This window comes from Plectropomus leopardus, chromosome 9 (assembly GCF_026936395.1).
Source record: "Plectropomus leopardus strain MGB_pleo_1.0 chromosome 9, ASM2693639v1, whole genome shotgun sequence".
Lineage (NCBI taxonomy): Eukaryota > Metazoa > Chordata > Actinopteri > Perciformes > Serranidae > Plectropomus > Plectropomus leopardus.
This window is the reverse complement of record NC_142184.1, coordinates 27,855,543-27,873,078: the sequence shown is the minus strand read 5'-3', so window position 1 is coordinate 27,873,078 and position 17,536 is coordinate 27,855,543. Positions and strand designations below refer to the sequence as shown.

The 17,536-nt window shown below is 39.8% G+C and overlaps 1 protein-coding gene across 2 annotated transcripts in view; it reads right to left on the bottom strand.

The window, feature by feature from the left end:
- The window catches only part of nphp4 (nephronophthisis 4), a 198,305-nt gene that overhangs the window by 94,802 nt on the left and 85,967 nt on the right, over positions 1-17,536 (bottom strand). For both annotated transcript variants that reach the window (XM_042491381.2, XM_088082428.1), the window contains exons 9-11: positions 6,773-6,991; positions 6,097-6,226; positions 83-135 (exon numbers count right to left, since the gene is read on the bottom strand). In XM_042491381.2, coding sequence (XP_042347315.2) covers positions 83-135; positions 6,097-6,226; positions 6,773-6,991 — 402 coding nt within the window. The remainder of the gene's footprint in view (positions 1-82; positions 136-6,096; positions 6,227-6,772; positions 6,992-17,536) is intronic.

Below are 17,536 nucleotides of genomic sequence, written 5' to 3'. Positions count from 1 at the left end.
ACCTTTTTGTCACAGCACTAGCTGTTTTAGCACTTAGGGTTTAGTCAGTACTTTAAGCTGTGTAGGTGACAAGGTATCTTACCCCGGGGCCTTGAGGAGATTCTGGAGGAGAAGCTGGTGGAATATGTTTTTGAGCTGGAAAACAAAAGCAAAACAAAAGTAGATTAAGACAAAAAACGAACAGTACATCCGCCTTTTAAAGCGTAAACTAAGCGTACGCATGAAATAAGTTTAGCAGTTATCCCTTTCATGTATTGTGCATCACCTCGCCATGTACAAACAACACCAGTTCAATTTTTAACAAGCTCAATCATCAACATGTCTTCCTTATGCTCTGTGTACCGGCCAGCACTGTTAATTATATGTGTGTGTGTGTGTAATTATATACATGTAACTATGCTTATTATGAATGTAGTTTCCCCCTAGCTAATTTTTGCCCAGAGTTAAAATGATTAAATACTTGTGAAAGGCAGCTGAAAGCAGGATAAGAAAGGTGCTGTAGGTTTCAAACGGTTAACAGAATATTGTCTCGTGAGAGGGCGTATGAATTAACAGTATGAAGGCATGTCATCTGCAGATTGCTCTCTTTTCGATTGCACTTGCGTTCAGGTGGCATCCTGAGGTATGAAGAACATACTGTGACAATGTGCACTGCCTAACTTTAGCGAGGTAAATAACTCCACTCAACACTGGAATTGCAAAAGTACTTACAATCAGGGACAAATCTATCCAATTTCACACAGATCAGGAGGCAATGTTGGATTTAGATGTCACACTGAGTTTAAAGTCTAACAATGCTTCCTGAGGTTTTTGGTTGGTAGCCATGGTAATGCTGAATTGAAAGGCTTTCCAGCATCTCTTTGTCCTCCTCTCCCACTCTTTCTCGCTCTCTGTGCAGGGCTTGACTGGCCTTTTGGAAATTGCTTCAGTTGCCTGGGGTGTCTTACTGTAGCTCCCATCTGCTCAGACTACATGCACACAGAGTGGACACGGAGCAGAACGGGGCTGGCTCTATGTTACAAAATGAGCTCTGGCATTCCTCCCCCTCTCCTTAAACCCCCCCGGCAGCCATTTTGTTTTTAGGGCTTAGCACTTCCTCTGTTTTACATCTCCGCTGGTAAATGTGTTTCACCTCATTAGCTGGACTGAAGTGCAGTTGGCCGTTTATTTGTGATCAATGAGCGGCCTGCCTGACAGCTGAGCGAACTAGCAGATGTACAAGAGGCGGATACAAGCACCTAAGACACCGCAGATTGAGAAAGAATGCATTTAAATATGCAAAGATGATGCATCATTAACATTCATTAATGAGCATCTGTGTCAAAACAGCAAGATTGCCTCCATATTTTACCCCTCTCAGTTGATCATTAGAAGCCGTGAATGATGTGAGATGGCCATGTAAACAGGGATTCTGTTGCTAAACTGTAGATTAATGAAAATGTATGGACCTGACAAGATTTCCCACCCTTGTGTTGACGTCCATCATGATTAACTTAGAGGTTTCCTTGTGTCTTCACCATGCATTAACTCTCCTGTTCAGATCCTTTGTTCCATCCATTCACCACCATCTGACCTCCCCTGCCCACCCGCACACCTGTTCTCACTTCCCCATCAGTCCACTGGCGTATATACCTCCCCACTTCCATTTATTCCCCGCCACATCATCTACTGTCCTTCTGCCTCAGGCTGCATTCATACCAAATCAGGCATTGCCATGATTAGCCGCAGGGTTGTGCAGCAGTGTGAGATGGCCCATTTGTGAGGGAGGGAAGGTTGTAGACTACCTATAGAAAGCCAATTTCACCATCCCAGTGACCGTGTATTTGTCTTTAATAAGTTTCTTTATGGTTGCTGAAAAGATCTGTAAAATTCCATTTTATTACTGTTATTGTAGTATCTTTACTGCCAGAAAAGACACACATGCAAACACACACTGGTTCTTTTAATCACTATAATATATAATGAAATAAAGAAACTGTATAACTTGTTTCCATGGTCCACAGGCATCTTTCGACCTGATAGCCGGTTACATGACTGCTCATTGCAGTGTGACATCAGGTTGCGTTTCTCCAAAAGCTGATTCTGTTTCAACTATCACTGCAGGCCTCTGTGGGGTTTTTTTCATGCATCCTTTAGACGTACTACCTACATGCACATTGAAGTCAATGGGAGGACTAGCAATTTTGCTGCAACACTTGATTTTTGATTTTAGTTCCAGGCATTTTCTCTGCCTGCCTGAGTTTTAGCTGTTATGACCCTCAGCCTGCCTTTTGAACTCCTGCTCTTTCGCCTGATCCACCTGTTGGATAAGTTTGCCTCATATAAGAGGTTACGGGTGGCTTGTTTTTTATTTTCTATCCAATGGCTGATTCAGAGGTTGTGAAGCTCAGTGATCTTTGCAAATTAATAAATATACATGCATCAAATACACAAATTATATATTTCAGACTAAGGTGCAGCAAGATACCTGTTTCAAGGTATACCCCGATATAAAAACTGAAAGTAGGACAGAAGGATGGACAGATGGACGGACCAACCGACCGACCAATAAGGTGGGTTAAAACAAGTAATGGAACAGCTAGAACAGTTTTGTAAGTTCAGAAAATTACATCATTTGATTGAAATGCAGCATTTAAAACCAGGAAAAGACAACACTTGTGATATTTGTCTCATATCATTACATTGATATAATGTTGATATATTGCCAATTCCTTCAACCATCTGGCTATGAATTTCATATTATCTAAATAAGCTACGTATCTGCAATGGAAAGCAGCACACATACTGGAATGTCTGTGTGCCCCTCCACACACACACATGCACACACAAAAACAAAAAAAAAAAACAAAAACAAAGTCAAGGATGATTAAAGCTCTGAAATCAAAGAATGACAGAGATTCATGATATCATTCTCTTTTGAACACTAGCCCAAATCATTCAGGCTTCTTGGGCGATCCTCTGAGGACACTTGAACACTGATTAAAATGTCATTAATAGACTTTTCCAAAAGCTTTCTCTACACGCCCATGAAGTAGGCCCTGATCAACGCTATTCTTCTCTCCCAAGATAAGTTAACAGCATCATTAGTGGGGAAATCATCGAGTATACGACCGGGGTCCACTCAAGTTCTCTGTGCTGTCACAGGGATTGAGTGGCTGTGTGTAGTGTTTACTACACTTTTAATCAATTCACTGACAGACACAGAGCAAATCAGCAGTTTGGGTTTCAGTTAGAGATGCAGACAGTGGCACATCATTTATCTTTGGCTGTGAGCAGTATGTGGAATATTTAATCAGAACTTTGTTTCAGTGGGAGGCCTCTTTAAAGCTCCGGGTTCAGGAGTTATTTTTGGAAGGATATCGTGGAACGGTCATGCTTAATTGGGAGCGACGGAATAAAAATGCCTCTGTTGGAAAAATTCAGCAGCATACGCTGATAACAACCTTAAATCTGAAGGGAAAAAAACAGGGACTTGGTTCAGGTTTATTTTCACATTCTTAATCACTGCACTTATAGAAAGCAAAGAACAGCCAATATGTGTGCTGACAAAAATGTATTTTAAATGCACACTGAAGCTGCTCTGCAACAATGATCCCACTTGTATGGATAAACAATATGTCATTGTCACTGGGATTCTTGTAATTGAGCCCTAGAAAGTTTTTTCAGAAACTTTCTGATTTTCCTCCACAACAAAACAAAGTGCATGCAGGTTTGGAAAATTCTGAGAATCAAAGTTGGTTATAAAGGACAGCAAAACAGTGGGAAATCAAAACTCTGAAATACAATCAATACTTCAAGCCGGTATGATTGTACATATTCACACTCAGGAGAACCAGGGTTTGTCTTACAAAGCAGGATTAGGACTTCAGCTGGATGATGAAAACACAAAACCCTCTTGAATCTGTATTTCCAGGCTTCCTTTTCATTCCAAATACTTCAACAAGATTCTGCGCAGACCTCTTTAAGCTTGAGGGAACACTGGCCTTTCTTTGTGGGATTACAACCCACAAGTACAAGTGGTTTCTACTGTATGCCAAAACATGGATAAGTAATCACACAAAAAGTTAAATGGCCAAAATCTCACTGCAGTTAACCACTGGATCAAAAGGTGGTTTACGGGGGTTGGGGAGAAAAAAGTAAAACAGCACAGTATGGCAATATTTTGCATGGTAATATTATATCAATGCAGGGACTTCAAGTATCAATACTTTTAGACACAAATTCAACTTTTGGCAGCCTACTAGAAAAATAAAATAATTTCTTTTCAGTCAACTTGATACATTTTGCTGCAATAAAAAATGATTAAAGTAAGATGAACAGACTAGAAAACAGACCCTATCTTATAAGATAAAACAGATTTTGACAAAGTTTTCCTTTGGGGATATAATTTACAGTTGAAAAGGAAATAAATCAAATACATGTTATTGCAATAATCGGCAAAGCACAAAAAGTTTAAAATCGCAATAATATTGTATCGTGACGTAAGTGTGGATTGGTGAATAAATGTGAACATCTAAGTGAAGGCTGTAAATGGGAGAGAATTCCTAAGGTTAAGAATAAATGCCCATGTTCAAACTAGAAAATATTTGCTGCTAGTGTTTTAGTGACATTATATTATCTATGTACAAATAGTACTTTACATGCTTTAATATTTGCTTTTCATGAAGAGGAAGAAACTGAATTAGCAAACAAAGAGCAAGAAATAATTAAGAAATGAAGAAATTAAAATAAGAAATAGGAAAATAATGAGCTATGGACTGAGGCCTAACTCCATGTGTTAGTCCTATTGCATCACCTTAAAAGGATAATTCAGGTTTCTTTTTAATATAAATATATTTATAGGTTTATTACAACTTTATTTTTTTCTAATGTCAGCCATCATTCCTATGATTTCTCATGAAAACATCATATTACAAAAAACACATGCCATGCAACAATGTTCCAGACTAACAGCTTTGAGTGTATGTTGTCTTTAAACTAAGTATTGGACAAATACTGATACAACATAGAAAATGGGAAATTTTTCTATCAGATAATAGTGCTGTAACAAATATCTGGGTATCACAAAAATGAGTATTTGGAGGGGGGCATGAACTAGTATACCACAATTTTTAGCAATCCTATTGGCACATTACAATACAAAACATAAATATCAACTTGGGGGTGCAAGAGAAAAAGCTAGGGAGTAATTGAATAGGATTCATCCTCGGGGAGCCATGACTGTTGGCAGTTTGTTTTGTAGATGTAGGGATATTTCATTGGATAAATTAAAAATCTGATATGCTGGTGGTGCCACAAGAAAAGCTGAAGGGTTTCCAAAGTTATTGGGATTCGCCCTATGGACACCATGACACAAAATTCCTGGCAATTCAGGTATTCCAGTCCAGACTAAAGCAGTGGACTGACTGACAGGCCAACATTACCATTCATACTGTCAAAGACTTGAATAGGATACTGAATCATTTTGGCACAGGTACTAGGTATCACTGACTAAAAATAAATAACACTATCACAATTCACCTTTAAAAGCCCAATTTATTCAGTATCTAAAGAGTGACAATAAGATGTGTGAATCTGTTGTCTACGTACAGGCCAAAGTTCCCCTCTCAGAGCAGACACGAGCATGAAGACACAAAGTCAGTCTTGTTCAAGATCAAGAGGCCCTAATGGACTGCCAAAGTCTTCTCCAAGCACTTTGAGTTTATCCCTTTATTCCCTTCAGACCTCAATCATGAAGCGTGCTAATCATGCAGAGAGCAGGTGGTGCAATTGAGATAACACTGCAGAGGTGGGGGCTGCATCACATGCAGAGGACAGGCTGTTTCTGTGCTTGTTGCTTAGAACTTTGGCTGATTACACCTGGGTGTTGCCGCACACCTGAGGTGTGCCCAGAAAACAATTTGCAGAAACAGACCACACACTTTCCGTTCCAATAAAGAAGAAAGAGAAACAAAACTGTGGGTTCTTTTTCAGCAGTAAAGAGCCTCTCAAATCCACCTTGGAGGAAAACTCTTCATATTAGCGTGCCCCTTTTCCTTTCCAAGTAATTAATTTATGTGCTTAAAAAGTCATTATGGGTTACACGATGATATTTACCCTGTGAAGGTGATGAAGGTGATCTTCTCTGATGTGACACATCCCCCTGCTTTGTCCTCAGAGACGCCTTTGGGCTCGATGCCTTCCTTTCCAGACTGGACGACAGCCGAAACGTTATGGTATCCTCCGCCTCCGTGAGAGGAAAAAGTTTCACACATTTCAGTAACACAAAAAAAAGCTGTTAGAGAACTAACAGTTCACATTGTGTAATGGAGAACACAACTGGAATGAATGAGATAGCAGACAGAAGAGGGAGATATGTGCCGGTGACATGTAGTTATTTTCTAATATCTTAGCTGTGTGAAAATTCACAGCTAAGGTGTGAAAAGTGAAGTCACCACAGGATGACGACTTTTGCACCCTTTGGAATGTTTGATATCGTCACTGAAAATATGTGACTTGAAGACAATTAGTCTCCTACAAGTGTGCTGTAAACTGTGATGATGATTTACAATGCAGAGCTTTAATGGATGATGTCATCTGACCTGAGGACATGCCAATAAAGACAATCTTAATGCACCACATAATGCCCAAAAAACAATTTAGGTAATGCAAAAGCTTTAGTCTTCAGGGAAACATCTGTGGGAGTGCTGAAAACAGCACCTTGTTTTAACACCTTTCAACACTTTCTTTACATTCTGTTCCTTCGACAAAGACATGTGTGCTATTGTGCTACCTGAGCTGTGCCTGCAGCTGAGAGTGGTGCAGGGCTCTGAGTTTTGGCAGACATCTCTGTGCTGTAGACCATGACTCCGTGAGGGTTTGGCTTTGCACCTCCTTGCAGAACAAGCTGTATTTCTTCCCCCTTCCAGTCAGCTGGCTCCTGGAAGGGGCACCAAATCCCCCAACGGAGGCACTGCAAGAAGGCCGCTCGGGATGTGGAGGTGGCAGACAGCTGTGTGATGGAAAAAGATACCAGATCAGAGGGCGTACCGACCCTGACATGATTATTATTCATTTTGTATACAGAAACAACCTTGATTAACCTTTTCATAACTCCACAGAGAATTATAATAGTTTAAGTAACATAGAAGTCTTAGTTGTACTTGTTTTCTACTTTCACACCTGGCCTGCACTTCTACTCCAACATGCCCATGATGGTGGTTGAATATTTGAATTTTTCATCAGTTTGCATTAGCAAGTATGGATTTAGGGAAACATTTGCTTTAAATGGGGTGTTCGGGTTTTTTTGAGGTGGGGCTGTATGTGGTTAGTGTATTACCTATAATAGATAGCTGTCAGCACGTTCCCTTTTTTGGGGAAAAAGACGAAATTAGCATCCCGGAAGCTGAGCAATGCATTGCACACAGCTGACCTTTGGCGTGACACAGTGAGTGACAAAGTGAGCAGCACAGCATACAGAAGTTATATGCTTGACAAAATGTGGCACCAAAGGAAAGGGTTGTCTGATGGCAAGGTATAACTGTTAAAATATTCTCAATATAGCATACATTTAGCCTTTTTTATGTGGCTAAAATACATTTTGCTGCTAACTCTAATCCACAGCAATGCATTGCTGAGCTTCTGGGGCTTTAGTCCCATCAATTTCTCCAAACAGGGAGACATTAGCCACTCATGCCTGGTTAACTAGTTCCCTGCAGTAACAATTTTATTTCCAAGACCAAGTTTAGACTGATCTAAATAGCACTGTCCTTTACACACATGCATCTATACATGACTGTGTAAACACACACTTTTATACAGTGTTGCACATTTCTTTAATTTAAAAATGAATCACTCTTCCATGCAGTTTGCCACATAAACATACACATCAAACCCACGGAGCAGGAGCTAGCGCTCTAATTGTACAGCTGACTTGTGCTTGGCAGGAGTCATGTGTTGGGTCAGTGGCACACTCCAGAGTTCACACAAGAAACCCCAAGTTTAATAAAATGTATCTTTTTATTTTATTTTATTTTTTGTGAAATATAAACATATGGAACAACAATGGGAGAGTTGCTGCATGGGTGGATTTGAAAAGTCTCTATCCTTCCAACTTTAGAAAGAATGAGTATTTGATATTCAAAAGATACAATAGATTTAGTTTCCCTTTAAGCATGTACTTTTTTCCATACCATGCCTTTCATACGGAAACACGGGTGGTGCCAGGCAGCATCAGGGAGTCTGATGACAGTTGTTCACATTATGAAAAAGCAGCAGTTTGCAACCCAATGAAAAAACTCCATTTGACAGAAGATTAGTGGTTAGTGCATTTTACAGTTAAGGTTAAAGTGCAAAGAGTACTCCATTACTCATGTGAATAATTTAGATAGCAATCTGAAAATAGGTCAAATTTACAACAAAGCTTTCACAATAATGTACTGCAGTGACTTTACAAATTACTACATCTGACAATACTGCATAGTGGTCTATGCATTAGGGGCCTAAATACTAGGTCACACCTACAGTTTAGCAGCAGTTTGTTGTGTTTGAACATGATTTACAATCAGTCCCTTTGCACCTCTTCTCCAGCCGTTCCAGGAAAAGTTAAAAAAAGCATTTTCTTTTAAATGATCCACAGGGGACTGAGGTTTTGTGGAATCGATTAATAAGCTGGTCAGCCTCAGACAATTGTAATCAATCACAGGTGGGACGTTATGGAATACACAACGAGCCGGCAAGTCCACACCGTTTCAAGACCAGAGTCGAGCATATAATGTTTCACTCAATGCTTACATTTCCCCTGAGCACATTCTTTACATGTAACACTGCAATCCAATACTATAGGTCATCATTCATGTAAGTATCGCTTTTATTCTAAATGTCATGCAGTGTCCATTGGGTGGTATTATGGAAAACAGGAACTGCCTGCAATAGTATTGAAGAAGATTGTGCACACAGAAAGGTTATGTGAGTGCAGTTAAAGCATAATGTCAGTGATTCAACTTCTTTACACAATGATTTTTTTGGTGCATTTTCACCTTCATTTGATGAATGGCAGTGTATAGGCAGACTGGAAATAAGGGGAGAAGGGGGGGTATGACAGGCAACAAAACCCAAATGCCAGTTCGAAGGCTGGAATCAAACCTGCTATGATTGAAATAATTCTAAAGTGTTCTTAACAGAGTTTGTCACAATGTGAAAAAAATGAAATTCTCTAACAAATACATCAAATTCTGGGTCTGACTCGGGTTTGAATACTGCTCGATATAGCCTTGAGATTCAGAACATTTTGGTCTGTCCAGTTATGGGTTGTCAGCAGCAGTGATACTAACAGCCAAGAGGAATAGAGTCTGGTTCCCCAAATTCCCACCAGACTTGAAATTTCAAACTCTGTTACCGCTGTCATTGTCCTAAGAACCGCCTGATATTTTACTAGCACAGCTGAGCAGCTGAAGGGACAGTGGCCAGAAAAAAAGGTCTTTACCTTACATGATATTAAAAAAAAAATAATGGGCAAAAACAAATTGCCAGTAACAAGGATGAAAAAAAATGTTTTTTCTCTCTATGCCCACAGAAACTGGACAGTTCACAGTGAAAACGACAAAGGTGAAACAGCAAGGACCCTGGACAAGAATTATCAGGCTTTTAGTGGCTGCCAATGGAGGTTACATTTCACTAGGCACACAAAAAAATAAAGTATACCCTGAGCATTAAAAAACAGATGTAATGTTGACTAATACATATGAAGCATAGCATTAGTTCAGGCAGAGCCCTGAAGTCACGCTTTTATAGGCTGATAGCATCAGCTGTTTGCAATATGCCTCTGGCGTCATTCACAGCTGTGAGTCAAGTAACATCCAGTCATACCCATACAGATTCATACAGCACAGAACAATATAACCTTACATATACCACTTTTGTAATGTAATGATCAGAGTATATAGTTTTTCAGGGTCGTTGATTTACCTGATTTATTTGTTATCTGTGGTTATTAGCCTCATAGATATGGGTAAGGTTCAGAAGGTCATTATCAGCCCAGTAAATGGTTATTTGCATACCTAACTTTTGTTAATCATAGGTGCAAAAACTCTGTGGTGAGGTTTAGGAATAAATTTCAAAATATATTACTTTAAAAAATATCTCTGTTGACAGTAAGTCAACGTTGACTTCTGGTTTCACGCAGGACTCTGCTCTGCTGGGTAAAAGTTCTCAGTTTGGTTGACACCCCCACCACCCCATCCCTCCTGTACATCACAGACTTTCTTGCTCTTTATACTATATCCGGTGCCTCCCTTTTTTGTCCCCATTATAATTATTTTAACAGTGAGTGTAAACGACCATTTAATGGCCAAATAATGACCCTCTGAACCTATAGTAGGTGAGGCAGGTCTTTCTAAACCATATCTATCATGCGCATAACCACTGATAAAGACCATTTAATGGCCTGATAAGGGACGAACCAGCTGGTAGAATGCTCCTTGCTGCTCTGATTCATTGAGAGTTTCCTTAATCATCTGTCTTTTCTGAAAAATACAACTGAATAACCATTTGCTAAAAATGGTCAAATTCTTGGTTTACAAAAAAAAACTATGGAGCTCTAGATTGGCCATTAGCAGTGGAGGAAATAGTCTAGGCCTGATAAGGGACAAACCAGCTGGCAGAATGCTCCTTGCCGCTCTGATTCATTGAGAGCTTCCGTAATCAGATGTCATTTCTGAAAAACAAGGATTTAACTTCACCAGACCAATCACTGGAGACCAACATATCAGCCTGATTCTAATGTTATTTTAAGTCTACGCTGAAGGTGACAATGCCAGCATACTGGTTTTGCTTGGGTTTTAAGAGTGGAGCAAAGCAGAGCAAATTAAAACAAATTACAATGCTGGGCAATATTGAGAAGACAGTCATTCAGAACAGCTTTGATAGCAGCGTCTATCTTGTCTAAAGCAGTCGCCATTTTTGCTATTACTCCTTATTGGTTTCAGCACACTGTCTGACAATAATAACTTCATGTCATTATGTCAGATGTCAACTCAGTGAAGTGGGCGGATTCAAAGGTCTGGATGCCAGCAAGAAGTCAAGTGGTCTGAATTTACAATGCATTTCTACTTTAATGGGCAAAAGATGTAAGGTGTGCTGACCTGGTCATTTGGCGCAATTTGGTGAAACTTAACCTTTATTGGTGCAGAAAAATATCCAGCAAACCCCTCCAAAATAAAAAAATGGTTTTGATGTCATTGCCTTTGAAAATGATCCAAAAACCAGCATCATTTGATTGTTATCAGATCTGACACTGGTATGGTTAAGGTTTCGTAAGGGTTAGGCACAAAAACACCTGGCTAAAGTTACAAAATAAATAAAGTTTGAACAAGTAAATTCATAAATTACCGGCTCAGGCTAGAGAAAGATGGTGTTGTGAAAGCAGTGTTGGTACAAAAACCTGAGATAAGCAGCAGTCTCTGGTCAACAGTCCTTAATCACATGTCCACAAGAGGTTCTTGTCAGGTAAACAAAACCAGAGATAATTTCAGGCTTTTGAACAAACAGCCAATGCTGTCTTTGTTTTTTCTGTTGAGGGCAGTTTCAAAATGTCACACTATTATGCAAAGTAACCTCGCTGTCCAGTTAGCTTGCTAACAAAGCCCAAAGTCAAGTGTTCAGATAGGTTAATGGAGCTGACATTTTGCGCACACAACTAATAGTGCACTTCAGCGAGGACTAAGAGTGCTAAAGGTGTAAAGGTTAGAGACAGGTCAGCCTCATGTTTTACAGTAGACAAATTTGAGTATTTGCTGTATTTTCTTATATAAATGAACAATTTCTCCAGTCCCCTGTATGATGTTGGCCTTGTTCAATTTGTGCCACAGCTATAAAGCCTATATGCATGCAGACTGTTCAGTCATATACAGAGTATTGTTGTTGCCTAAGCAACCTAGCCCTATCATTAAATATCTGCTATGTGTATCTAAGGAGACCTCTTCAAAGCTTCACACATTTCAAGTGGTCTTATGCAGATCAATATTCAGTTCTTCTCTCAAGAGAGTTGGTTTCAGACTATATTTTTACCCCCAAGTAGCACAGACATAAACAGCTATTTATTTGAATTGTAACACCAGAAATATATGGCAGTCATAAAACAGATAGCAGCACATTCCCCCTTGAGGCGCTGCCTGTTTTTCCATCTCATGGGGTTGAATTAATAAGATGCTTTATATGAACCATTCAATCAAACAAGTCTATTTTCAAAGTGATGATTTTGTAGAAATGATCCAACTAGAGAAAGATCACTTTATGGCACAAGGAGTCGCCAGTAAAGATTGTGAGACAATTTATCCAATGTGTCTCTCCAAGCACTTTCTGTCTCCAGCATGTCTGTACTCTCAGAGAACAAAAGGGGAAAATGAGTGTCTAGCACATGACCCAACACTCGCTTCTTGTATTATTCAATGAATATATTCGGTTGCAGGGAGGATTCAGGAGCAGAAATGCCAGCTGAGCTCTGAGAGAATGAGAGAGACAAAGGAGCAATCAAGGGCCTCTTCTACAGGGACGCCTACAGCCTAGGAAAGAGCTTTTATCTGTCCGACACTCAATGCTTATCACACACTTTCAGTCTTCCAATCATAGGAAACTGAGAATGACTCTATGTTCAAAATTGCTCTGAGTAACTGTGAGTAAGGATAAAAAGGAAACTAGGTACCAGAGACCGATCGAAACTTAACATGTTTCACCACAACTGCATGTACTCCCATGTGAAGTGTACATTCATCCATCCATCAAGCAAGTAATAACTTATTAATGGTTAATATGGAGGATCTTTCGAATCTGTGATCACAACAATGGCACAGAATAAGAATTCCCTTTCAGACGCAAAGCTGTTAGCGACATGAATCACTCATGATTTCCGCGCCGTGCTTCAGAACAGAGTGATCTACATATAAACTGCATAAAGCGCTGACAGCTCGGGCTGGCAAACAATGGGACTGAAGGAATCTCAAAAAGAATCCTTAGTTGTGGTTTGAGTAAACAAACAGGGATAATAGTTTGATTCAGAGCCTGGCAGAATATTCACATTATGCATGTAATCCTTGTACACAAACAGTCCCCGACGTTTGGAGGCATACATGAGCTTAAGAACAACAATACGCAGTTTCTTGATTATATGACAGCGGAGATCAGTGTTACATCTTCATGCAACTGAAGGTGGTTTAATGGAATTGCAGAACAAACTCAGTGCTGTAGGAGGTAGTTAGCTGATGTATGCATGTGTTAAGGCCTCCAGTGAGAGGAAAGTTGCCTGGAGGGTCAGTCACATCGACTCATTCTGAGCACCACAGTTACTCAGTGAGTCTTAATCAATTGCAAAGCCTGCATGGTGACAGCAAAGAGACATCAAATCAATGACATTATATTCCAGTGGAAATAAAGTATGACTTCTTGCACTCACACTGTTTTGGGCAGGAAACATTTGAATTAATCAGGGAATTTGCTGTTTGAATTAAAAGTTGCTTTTAAAAGTGCTTGCTGTGGCACTGGTCATTATGTCGGACAAGGCAGAATGATCAATAGCCAATTTCCCCAACGTGTGATTACGCTGTTGATTTGAGTGTTAAAGGCTATATTTAAAATAAGAGTCATTAACTTTCACTCGGAGAGCAGCTGAGCACTTGTTTCGATAGTGCACTTGGGAGAAAAAAAATACAAAAGGCAGCCCGAGGCAAAAACAAGGAAGCAGCAAACTTTTTCATAAAGTTGTTCTGAAAACAATAACAGGCGATGTCACTGCACCCATAATTGCTCCAACTGGCAAAGTATTTTCTAAGGGAAGAATCCATCAACCTTGTTTAGATGTGTAAAATATATAATGATGCAGCATCGCAAGAAAAATAGGGGAAAAAAGTGCCTCTGTTTCAAACATACTACGGGGTGGAAGCAGAGATCTCATGTCTGTAACCTGGAGCAAGAAAAGTAATCATCAAACTTTTTTTGGGGGAGGGGGGGACACCGTGGAGAGGGAGAAAAAGGAGGAAATTATCAAAAGGTGACAGACGGCGAGTTTTGCACATCAAAGACAGCTGAAACCCCATTTCCCAGCAGACGAGAAGAACTGGAAGCAGAGACACAACCAGTCCAATTCAGCACCACTTAACTGAAAAAGGGTATGAAAGGCCTCTTCTTTTACAGAAAAGTAAAAACACCACTAATTTTAGAAACAGCTCCCAATTCAGAGCAGCTATTGCTGTTATATTCAAATATATATTACAAAAAAAAAGCAAGTTGGTGATAAGCCGAGATAAAGGAGTTTGCAGGAACAGAGTTTTGGAGAAGCTCAAAGAAAATGGCAGGACGTTCAGCGACTCCGGGCTCTCCAGAGTACAGCAGGAATTAATCCTAAATTAGGGGGATGTGAGCGCTGATGGGAGACGGAGTCTGACAGTTATTACTATTACCTCAGTCTGTTGGGCTGTTCAAGTCATTATTTCAGCCAAGACCCTGTGACAGGCACCGGCCCACAGCTCCCGCTACTTATTCTCCACAATGAGATGCCCTGGAGGAAGTGAGGGAACATGCACTGAGATCATTAACTTAAGAGCACTAAAGCACTCACATTTTCATCCATCTGCACAAGTAGTCCAAATGAACCCAGTTCTATTCAGCTCACCGGGGCCAAATAGGGGCTCGGGAAGAATTGCGCTCAGTCTCAGATCTAGTCTTTATTGATGGCAAAACTTCAAGGAGATGCTCATGAAAGGCATGTTCACAGCTCAGGCCAATTTACTTTGAATGTAAAAACATTTTTTATATCTGCAGTTGGATGCTCATCTACTAAAATATCTGAGGCTGTACATAGCCACGATGGTTAACCCTTTGAAAACTGAGCACATTGGTTTGATTTCTTTCACAAACATGGGGAGAGGGCAATGAGCAACCACACAACACATGATATATATATATATATATATATATACATATATAAGTCAAACCTTTTTTTAGTTTTGACCAAATACCATGACACCTATATTGCCACAATTACTTGCTCCCCTGCATCTTTCAATCTAATGACGGGTTAAATGATTGGTAATCACAGTGTGACATCGGGATGCATTTTTCCGAAACTTGATTTTGTTTCAACTAATCACTGCAGGCTGCTGTGGGGTTATTGGTTCAACATCCCCTGCATTCTTACCACAGCAGTCTAGACGCACTATACTGCACTGTTTTGGGAGGACTGACATTTTCGCAGCAACACTTGATTTAGTGTTAGATGCAGCATTGGCCATTTTCTCTGTCTGCCTGAGTTTAACCTATTAGGACCCCCAGCCTGCATTTTGAACTCCTGCTCTTTGGTGTGATCCCCCATAAGCTTTCCTCATCTCCCCTGCATGGCTGGTTTTAACTTTTGCCTGTTTTTGACGCCAAGTAAACTTTCTATTTTACCAGTCTGGTCTCAGAGTCATGCTTTTGGGTTCATACCTGTTTCCTGAGCCTTTGCAAGATGAGTGACTTATTTCTGTCTAAGAAATGACTCATTAAAAATGTAAAGCCCAGTGAGCTTTCGACATTACTAAACATAGATGCATCAAAGACATAAATGAAGTATTTCAGATTAAGGCTTAGCAATATAGGGAAAATAAAATATCACAATATTAAATATCTCAATGTTGCGATGACATTGTCGGGTTGACTATTGATGCTTTCAAAAAATATTTAATCAATAAGATTTTTGATAGTCATCAGTAATGTGATTTTAATGATACTTTAATGTAATGCACTCTTTAAAACCAGTAAAAGAAAACACAATATAACAATATAACAAGATCCAAAAATCTAAGACAATATCTACTTTCATATCACGATATCAATATAATACCCATATATGCCCAGCTCTAGGCTTGTACAAGGATTCACAGATCCAGATGATGCCCTGACTTTTCTTCTAGCGTAAAATTTCAGCAACTGAGGAAGATGTCATGAAATGTCATTCAGTCATCTGTTCCACACAGGATAAACTAAAAAAAAATCCTCTTGTAGCATAACAGGTCTTAATTTCAATCTATGCAGTCCTTTGGTTTATGAGCGAACACCTGCAAAACTTCTGATATTCCCATCAGGCTGTGCTGTACTTTGTGTTACAACCTAATTAGCAGGTCAAAGAAGTGTTAGCATGCAAACACACTTAATTGAGGTCTGGAAATGGAAAGCACTACCTGTGAAACATGTTAACATCAAGAAGGATCAAGAATTTTGCCTCAACATTTATCCACCTTATAATCTGCCTTTACTTTAATGAGCATAACAGTCTCACAGAGTGGCTATCAGGGACAGACAATTGCAGTCTGTGCTTTTTACAGTGTAGAGAAGGTATCACCAACTAAAAAACAGATTCACCTTCAGACAAACACATTATTAAAGTCTGTTTCAATCATCAGCATCAGTAGCTTCCTCATTTGAAATAACAGGGGTGCATTTAACTGAAAGCAGTAATATAAAGTAGCTGAGATGATTATCAATCTCTCATCAGAGCAGCAGATCATGCGTACACCCTCAGATGAAAATTTAAATCACCTGAAGATAATGATAATGCAAAAGATGACAAATGACTGCCGAATCACTTGATGAAAGTAAATGATATTAGGAGCACATGCAAGATTAGGAGCACACAGTACTGCGAGGACTTCCTTTTCCATATAAATCTGCCGACATGATATCTTATCCATATAGTCTCAAATTAATCTTGTGATGATAATTTCATCTTCATTGCATGAATGCATTTTTATAAAACATAACAGCTCTGTGGGGCTACAGTATTTATCAGGTCTGCACATGCAATCTGACTTGACATTTTGCAAACAGCATCCGTGTTCCCATGGGCGTGTTTGGCTCAACCAATTTAACATGGGATGTAATACACGTAAGGAATGCATAAATGTGATATTAAGGCACTTGCTGAGGTATATTGCTTTCAGATTTGAAATGAGACCGGTTAAAACACACCATTTTTCGGAGATAATGTAGACGCTGGAGGGCAGAAAGGACTGCTGCGTTACCAACAGGCAAATGACAGAACTCTAATGACTTTGGGCACAGGCAGGAGAACAAATACACAAATGTTTTAGCAAAGTGCCTTTACTGAGGCACTAACAGTGCAGCATTAGAAAAGCATTGCTTTCTATGTTTTGCTACATGGAACAGCGGATGGCTAAAACAGAATTTGCTACAGCTGCTCGCGCCCCAAATGGCCCCAAAATGCCACTGACCACTTTATAAAACTGCCGCTTTAAAATGAAAATCATTCAAGTCTGGGCTGAAACTCCTCTATATTTGAAGCGGAGCCTCAGTCTGAGGTGGCCATCGACATGGCAACCATTAGATGTGCAAACATCATCGTCGCTGCCTCTCTGGCTGCCAGGGCAATGCATTCGTCTGGAGAAGGATAGCACTGCTGGCAGGCACTGACAGGGTAAGACTCACTCTGGGCCTATCGCAGGGGGAGATTGATGCACTTCTCAGTGGGGGGAAAGCTGACATTCATTTTAATTAGGCGGGCGAAATATTG